This window comes from Callorhinus ursinus, unplaced genomic scaffold, assembly GCF_003265705.2.
Source record: "Callorhinus ursinus isolate GAN/ISIS: 27379988/994484 unplaced genomic scaffold, GSC_fseal_2.0 scaffold45, whole genome shotgun sequence".
NCBI lineage: Eukaryota > Metazoa > Chordata > Mammalia > Carnivora > Otariidae > Callorhinus > Callorhinus ursinus.
The window spans coordinates 10,380,083-10,389,044 of record NW_027397107.1 but is presented as its reverse complement, the minus strand read 5'-3'; the positions used below and the strand labels follow the sequence as shown (position 1 = coordinate 10,389,044).

The following is an 8,962-nucleotide window of genomic DNA, read 5'->3' as shown; positions in this document are numbered from 1 at the left end:
ATGGCTCTGGTCACTCCATACTCGCAGTGTGAGCTTAATCATTCAGTGGATGCATCCACTACACATGGCATTGTTGACAGACGTATCTGAACAGCTCTAGATAGACGTATGGCAGAGGTTTATCCAGCCAGTCGTCAAGTCATTGCAACCCTTGGTAATGGGTCTCTCTGCCCATCACCTGCAGACTTCCTTTTCATGGTTCACAGCATGTGGCTCTGTCCTCCTCATGGTCATGGGATGGACAGGTCAGTATGACATAGGTCTGTGAAATATACCTGACTTTTCATCATCTCAACTTGAAGGTGCTTGGCAGAAAGATGGCAGGCTTCCAAAGAAACACCTCCTTCCTCCCCTGGCTGTATGTCAGCGTATTTCATCAACAGCGATGGTTTTACTAGTGCCTTCTATCCCACAAAGTATGCTTTACAAATCTTAGAGCACTCACGGAGCCACCAAAATACCTGGCGAGACTGCCTTTAACTTTTTCCCAGACACCACCGTTCCAGGAGCAAATTGCCATGGCAGACATCACTGCTTAACCTCTATGTCTGACAGGTTAGGAAAAGTGTCCCATCCAAAGGACTGAGATAGCACATTTGTAGCAGTAGCTGTAGAAAAGATTCAAAACTGCTGGCCAAATATTCAGGAAGACCATGAATAGTCACCCACATCTGAATAATTTTGACCTCTCCCCCAAAATGGCATGTCTCTCGGCCCCCCTCCCACCAGAGAATAAAAGCTCTTAATCCCCCCAGCATTGCTCTTTGGAGCCTGGAGGCTTAGTTTAGACTTTCCAAATATAGCCTACTAGTTTGAAATAGAAAAAAGATTCATAAGCACAAATTGGTATGGAAAGATGCACCCGTACACTTCCTAATACCTCAGCCTGCCATATCTACCTAACCCATCACATCAAGAACAGAGAAGGGATAACAAAAGATACAGCCACTCCCTTCATCTCTCACATTTGGGGACCTCCGGGATTCAGATGGACCAAAAAGCTGGGGCCAAATCTCATGCAGAAAAATAACCTTATAGGGGCGCCTGGGTGGCTCAGTCATTAAGCGTCTGCCTTCTGCTCAGGTTATGATCCCAGGGTCCTGGGATCGAGCCCCACATGGGGCTCCCTACTCCACAGGAAGCCTGCTTCTCCCTCTCCCACTCCCCCTGCTTGTGTTTCCTCTCTTGCTGTGTCTCTCTCTGTCAAACAAATAAATAAAAATCTTTTTAAAAAATTTAAAAAAAAGAAAAACAACCTTATATACTCCTCCATTCCTGAAACCACAAATGTACAGATCAGCTATTTTAATGTTTGACCCTATTTGAAATGTAGCAGAATTGACAAATCTGTGTTTAACTACTTGATCAGTGTTTCACACATATAAATTTTAAAATATCTTTTAGATGTTATCCCTTATGTGAAAATAGCCCACATCAAAGCTGTCTCATCCATGGCACATATATTAAACAATAAGAGTTTTCATATCTAGATGCTGTGGGAGTATTTTTTTTATTTTGCTATGTCATAAATATCTCCATCGTCCCCCAAATGTAATTTTAAAATGTTGAGAGCTATCTTTCAAAATAACGTGTTAAATGTGCTGGATACACATCAATACGCTTTTTATGCTTTAGTCGTGACAGCTTGAGTTCTAACACACATCTCAGCAATAGACAACCTATATTCTGATTGTGAATCTTTGGGGTACCTGGGTAACACAGTCAGTTGAACGTTTGACTCTTGGTTTCCACTCAGGTCATGATCTCAGGGTCGTGAGATCAAGCCCCAAGTCCGGGTCTGTGCTCAGCATGGAATCTGCTTGGTATTCTCTCTCTCTCTCTCTCTCTCTCACTCTGCCCCTCCTGCTCATATTCTCTCTCTCTCCCAAATAAATAAATAAATAAATAAATCTTTAAAAAAAATCTTCGGTTTATAGTTTTTTTTTCCACTGTAAAATATATAGACTTGGCAGTTTTCTGTAAATTGTCCTTATTAAAATCATTAGTACAAAGACCAGCAAATCAGCTATCAGTGATCCACTCCAAACATTTGTTAAACTTGGGTTTTCATGACTCCAAAATTTCAGAGATGATAGGGCACCTGGGTGGCTCAGTCAGTTAAGCGTCTGCCTTTGGCTCAGGTCATGATCCCAGGGTCTTGGGATCAAGCCTGCTTCTCCCCGAGGCCCAGCAGGACCAGAGGTGCATGGACAGCTAAGTATGTGTTTCAGGTGAGGGGACAGGGACTTGGCTCATCGCTCAAAATTTCCAGAAGGTGTATTACAGTCCTGCTAAGCAGAGCCCCTCTTCATTCTGTAATTAGCAATGACATAACTTTTATTCCTCCAGTTAACCTTTGTGGATAGCTCTAGTCTCTGTTTCATTTCATCATTAATCTTTTTAGAAACTTCATTGCTGTCACCAAAACCATGCATATAAATTTCCTCCCCATACTTAAGCAAATTAAATGAAATGGGCTTTAAGCTTGCCCAAATGCAAAGGGACTTATTTCCAAACTGTTCCTAGGGCTGTACCTGAACACAACACAGCTCCCCACAAAAGCACAAAGCTTTGGATGGGGCCAGGGGGGTGGGGACCACTTAAAGGTAGGGACCTGTGACCATGGGACACACGGGATCTATTCTGTAAATATGTGTTGAATGAGGTCTAAGTAAAGGAATTTATCCCACTCTGACTTTCTCTTACCTAAAGGAGAAATCTTTTCTCCTTTTTCAAGAAACATTTCCAAACCAAGTTCAGGTTGATTGTCAGCAGGTCAGGGTCACACCTAGGTAGGTCTTTATTACCTCCTGGGCACCCCTAGACAGGCGAAAACTTCTAGTAGCAAAGAGAACCAATATAAGGCCTAGTGGATTACAATGTGCCACAAATATATTTGTGTCTGTAAAAATCATTAACACGTGGAAACAGGCAAAACAGAGCTCATCGATCCCAGGTGAAAGGGTGTCCACCCTCTGCTGAGCCTAGGAAATAATTAGAGGCCTACAAATAGACATAGGCTCATAAGCTAAAGGCTTGAGTGAAACCAAGCAGTTTCTAGGGAAGGAAGTATTTTTATTGATGCTCTTCAGTTACTGATGTGCTGCTACTCGCAGAGCGTCTCCGAACTTACGGAAGATAGTGAGCATTTTTCATGAGTGGCTAGCTTTTGTGAGTTTCTGGTTGGGCTGGATTTAAATGATCAGGGTACTAGAGCTTCCCCAACAAATCAGATTGGCAGGCTGTCAGTGCTGCTCAAAATATGGCCCAAGGACTGACACCACATCACTTGGGGGTTGTTAGAAATGTGTATTCTCGGGCGTCTGGGTGTCTCAGATGGTTAAGTATCTGCCTTCGGCTCTGGTCATGATCCCAGGGTCCTGGAATCGAGTCCCGCGTTGGGGTCCCTGCTCCTTGGGAGGCTGCTTCTCCCTCTGCCTCTCTCTCTTTCATGAATGAATAAATAAAATCTTAAAAAAAAAAAAAAGAAATGTATATTCTCTGTTTCAGCTGGGGGTGGGGCCCAGCAGTGTGAGTTTGAATGCCCCTCCAGGTGATTCTGATACACACTAAAGTTCAAGAATCATGAGCCACCCTATCCCTTCTCCCCTCTTCCCTTGGCACCAGGATCCTCAATTTGGAGGAAGGATGGCAATGTTCCCAGGGAAACGGCATATTTCCCAGCCATTTCAGGTTAATGATATACATATGGAAGCAACCAGAAGGAGCATCTAAGAGAATAGTTTCAAGGAAGGTGGGCTTAGTTGGGAGGTGCTGCCCCTTTGCCCCTTGCCCTCCCTTCTGCTTCCTGCCTGAACTGTGGATGCAAGGACCAGCTGGAAAATTGCCATCCCCGTTTCTGAGGCAACCTCATGGAAAAAGTGCACTAAAAATTGAGGAGCCTAAAAGCAGGAGTCTGTTCCCAATAATCAGATCACAAAGTAACCATACCAGCTATGGCTTTCTTTCCTCCAGATTTCTTTAATACAAGAGAGAAATAAACCTTTAACTTATTATGAATATACTCTAAACGTGCTGGTTGGGGTTTTCAGTTGTATGTTATCCAACCTAATCCTAACCAAACCCCAAAGATTGGTCAGTGTTAGCTCAGATGCCCCCTAGAAGAGCCAACTGTGAAAGTGAAAACCACTTTCCTGGGACTACTGGGAGCCTTGCCCACTACCCAATGTCCTGCTTGCATTCTGGGCCCCCATCCCTTCTTCCATATACAACCTTCTGCAAAGTCAATGAAGTAAAAACGGAGTATTTTCTGGAGAAAATGAGCTGGGGTGCCTTTTCCCTTACCTGGTTTATGAAGATAAGAAATTAACACATGCCTTGAAGAAAAGAGAAACGGGAAAGAAAACCATTGAGATTCAGAAATCCACAATTTACTGGTAGGGAAATGAGAATCCTCTTTCAAGCAGAAGGTGCATTTTACTTATGATAAAATCATCGTATGTTGTTTTTATTGCCAACTTAATAACCATCTTGCCCACTTGCCGTAAGTAGAAGGAGGCAGGGACCATGACCAGGGTTTTTACCAATGGATCCCAGGACTTAGCACAGAGCCCAGCGCATGGTATGGGCTCAGTAAGGATTTATTGAATAAGTGAATGAATCAGTGACTAGATGGATTAATAAATACCATTCTTTCCATATGTATGATGATCCTTCCATTTATTCCAGGTGAGACAATCAAGTGAGTTGTCTATGAATGGCCTCCGGGAATGGAGGTTAAACGTTTGTCTCGCCATTCCATTCCTCAGACACTCAATGGGAGGCCCTGCAGTAGGGCATTACGGACTGAGAGATTACTCCAGAATTATAGAGAGAGCATCACTGTAGGCCTTGTAACCCACTCCCAGTGCTACATGTCTCCTGGGTCACATCATTTGATCTCTCAAGGTCCCCATATGCAAAATAAGGTGAAAGAAATGATTCTCAACATGCCAACCCCAACTGATTCAATCAACTTAGGAATCCAGAAGAAACCTTAGTGTCTGGAAATAACCTCTAGCCTCAGTTCTTAAAAATTTGTTTATAATTATTTTTATTATTATTTTTAATGAGCTAATACAAGGTAGCAGGGGACCCCGGGAATGTGGTTATTTATCACATGACCTCAGGTGCATGTGCTATAAACTTCACAAATAGGCACGCCGATTTCACTAATTATTTCCAATAAAACAGAAGGTCAAAACTCAGCATCAAGAGATGACACAACACAGTTGAGGCTGTTAAAAGTACCAAAACGGGCATCATAAATTATATCATGAAACGTGAACAGCTTTGCTCAACGAAGGAGAACCTCATCCTTCCATACCGCAAGGATGCCATTGGGAGTTTCTCAAGATAGAACACGAAATGAAAAAGAAGGGCCTGGCCAGAAATGCTGTACATTATCCCCCAATGACCTGCCACAGAGACTATTTTTAAAGAAGCATTTATCTCAGCAGGAATGACAGCATTTAAGAAGAGGCCAGGTACCAGCGCCAGGCAATTCTTCACGGACGGGGAAGGCTGCAGAGCCTGGCTGCACCCTTTACAAAGGCCTAGGTGATGGATGATATAGGAACTGCTCTTGTTTGGTTAGGTGGTTGGTTTAAGAAGCCATACAGTTAATGCATATATTAGAGCTTGAAAACCCAAATGGAATTGACCCCCAAATTATGGCAGCCATCTCAACACTCAAAAATTAATTGGATGTGAGATTTACAAGATCCATCTTAACTACAAATGCAGATTCTAACTGCTTTATAAATTTCTTAAGTGGTAGCTGCTCATTAAATTGTATCATCCCATTGAAGAATAATGTTACAAGGGATGTGGGCATCTCCAGGTTACACAATTCTCTTGAACGGACCTAGCCACTGTATTTCATAGTCAGAATACAGAAAGTATATTACAGCTATGTTACATTGGGCCTCTCATTACTGATGTAGCCTTTATGTTAGGCAATTCCTATAAAACACTGAGAGAAATGTTAATACACAATAGTATATTTATATATTTGGGGGGATCAGGGTGTCAAATCAGAGCTGACATGTCTTCTTTCCCTGTAAAGAAAAAAAAGAGTGAATAAAGAGGTAGGAGACAGGAGAAGCAGAGTCAACATTTTAACCATTAAAACTGATTTCAGATCCAAGGTGGAAAGGTGTCGTAATATTTACTCTTTCCTCCTGTCTACTTGTTACTCCAGAAAACAACAGAAAGAGGGCCTGAAGCTGTCCTGGGACCCAAGTGTCTCCTCAAAGCTGAGAAAACACTCCATGTGGTCATCAGTACCCTGCTTCAGTTTTTGGAGATGCCTGGTAGGGAGTGTGTAGCACTTGAGAGCACTCAGAACACTGCATATCAACTTGAAGCATGAGTTCTTGCAAGCTGATGCTCACCGGGCCTCGGCCAGTCCACCTCCAGGGACGAAAGCTCATAGCTCGCTGTCCTTCCAGGCTAGATAGTTCCGGTGTATGAAACCTTCCTTTTCTGTGCTGTCAAGACTTCAGTCTATTGCTGACCCTTGCCAAAGCAGTTTTCCTGGGTTCCCCACCCCCATCCCCACCCTACCCCCATTCATGTTCCAAGCAGGTCTCAGAAAAGAATTTACTTGGAGCACTGAAGGGAAACATACTTGACATCCACTGCATGCCCTAATTCCCACGCCAATGACATCTGTTTTCAAAGGTCCTGAACCGAGACACATAGCATAGATTTCGCATGGGACCTGACCATGATAACAAAGATGGATCATGTTTTACAGCTAAAAGAAACAAAGAATTTTCACTTTGGAGAACTGTGGTTACTCTTCCCCATCCCTCCCTCAATCACTCATGTTGTCCACTGTGTTTTATTCTTGCCCATAAAGAGAATGCCAGAGGCCCCCGAACCCTTCTCCTGTTGTTTCTGGGGGTGCAGCAGCATCTAATGCCGGTACCCACGATGGTGAGCTTGTTTCACAAGTGATCTGTGTAAGAGAGAAAAGTAACTACTCCACCTACACAAAGAAAGGTGCCTGGACTAAATGAACTGTACAACACGAGTTTACGAAGTGCATCCTCCTGACAGCAAGTTAAATGGCTATAAGATATTGTGGTTGCATTCCATTCAATCAGACCTAATTTCCTGGGACTCCAAACACCAACTCCTCCCAAAATATGGCTAAAAGGCTGGCAAATATTTGCAGGTACCATTCCTGCAAATTAAACCCAGATATAGTTATGTACAAAGTTAGTTTACAGAATACCTATCGCATTAAGTTTCTTTAAATAGATCAAAACAGGAATAAATAGCATCCTTAAATTTACCACCTAATCGTCATGGAAAACTTAGGACACTTGGTTGAGGGGGGAGCAGATCTCTATAGATATTGATCAAATATTTGGTTTTCTATATTAGAGTATCTTCAATGCAATTGTGCCAATTTTCAAATAGAACATAGGCTTGGTGATACTCTAAATGCAAAAAGTATCTTGTATTTCAAACCCAATATTTATATGATGACTCTAACTTCCTGGCAAGTCAGTGCGTTAGGTCATTGGGCTCTGAGAAACTTTATGGAAGAGGACCTTAAATGTTTCTCACCCTCAAATTCATTCTGAAATGCAAATAAGTCCTTGCACCTCACTAGGCGGAATACACAGTCCTTGCTCAGCATGTGCACCCATTGGAAGGTGTGATCCTTCTTCCCCTGCTTTGGGCTGGGGAGACCCGAAGCCAAGAACACAGCTCTGGGATTCTAAAGGTGATTCAGGACACCCCCAAATCAGTCACCTGAGTTACAAACATATTGACAGCTGAAAGGGGTCCTAAACTAGGAGTCACAAAATCAACTTCTCCTCCCGTGTCCTCTGGACAGTGTCCTCTGGACAGTGACAGACAGGAAGCATGGGTGCATTTAAGGTTCTTGGATAAGGTTCTTCCAACATCTTCTTTCCCCAGAGGCTGTTCACATCAGGACCTGTTCTCGGGTCTCTGGCAGCCGAAGAGCAATCAGGCCACCCCCAACGAGAGATGCAGCGGCCAGAAGAATGGGAACCACTTTGGTTATCCCAACAAAAGAAGCAAAGATGGTGTTTCCCAGGATGGCGCCAAATTTGCATAATCCATTAAGGATGCCAAAGGCTGTCGCCCTGTTAAAAAAGAAAGTCAGTCATTCTAAAAGACGAACCAGACCTCCTTGGGATGAGCAGGACTGGGTCCTTTCTTTCCCTGTTGTGAGGGAAGGTATAGTGAAGGTGTGGGAGGGAAATTTGTTCCTAAACATAAAAGTCAAACATTCTCATTTTAATCAAATTTGGAAATACAGAACATAAAGATGCAAAGGTATATAACCCCACCACTGAAAGGCAATCACCACTATTACCAGTCTAGAGTATTTCCTTCACACTTGTTTCTTTCTCTTTTCAAATGTTATCTCTTTGAAATTGTCACAGATAGGACATGCATATTGTGAAACACTGAAAAAACAGAGAGAATGAAGCAGAAAGCGTCACTATTCCTCCTCAATAACACCCTGACCCTCTTGTGACAGACACTGCTGGGTGTCCCTAACTAGCATTTCTCCAAATGTAACTACATTTTCCAGACTCCCTTGCTGAGGAGTCTGGCCATGTGACTATGTTTTTAGCCAATGAGATATAAGTGCAAATAGCAGCTCCTGAGAAATTTCCTTGAGAGATGTCATGAGTGGTACGTTTTGCTCTCTTCTCTTCCGTTTTTCTTCCTTCCATCCCACTTCCAAAAATGTAGATGGTCTCATCTTGACCCACGGCTGAGCTCATGAAAGGGTGAACAACAAGATAAAAAAAGCCTGCAATGCCTGGTGTGGACTTCTACAGGAGAGAAAAAGGAAATGCCAACCTTCTTAAGGCTGAAGTTATTTGAGATTTCTGTTATCAATGGCAAAACCTAATCCTAATTATTATCCCTCAATCACACTTCTGAGGGGCAACTATTATTTTTT

At 42.9% G+C, this 8,962-nt stretch overlaps 1 protein-coding gene across 7 annotated transcripts in view; it reads right to left on the bottom strand.

Moving 5' to 3' along the window:
• Positions 1 to 5,026: 5,026 nt before the first annotated feature.
• The window catches only part of SV2B (synaptic vesicle glycoprotein 2B), a 197,222-nt gene continuing 193,286 nt past the window's right edge, over positions 5,027 to 8,962 (bottom strand). For all 7 annotated transcript variants that reach the window (XM_073882282.1, XM_073882278.1, XM_025893228.2 and 4 more), the window contains exon 13: positions 5,027 to 8,129. In XM_073882282.1, coding sequence (XP_073738383.1) covers positions 7,946 to 8,129 — 184 coding nt within the window. In that variant the 3' untranslated portion in view covers positions 5,027 to 7,945. The remainder of the gene's footprint in view (positions 8,130 to 8,962) is intronic.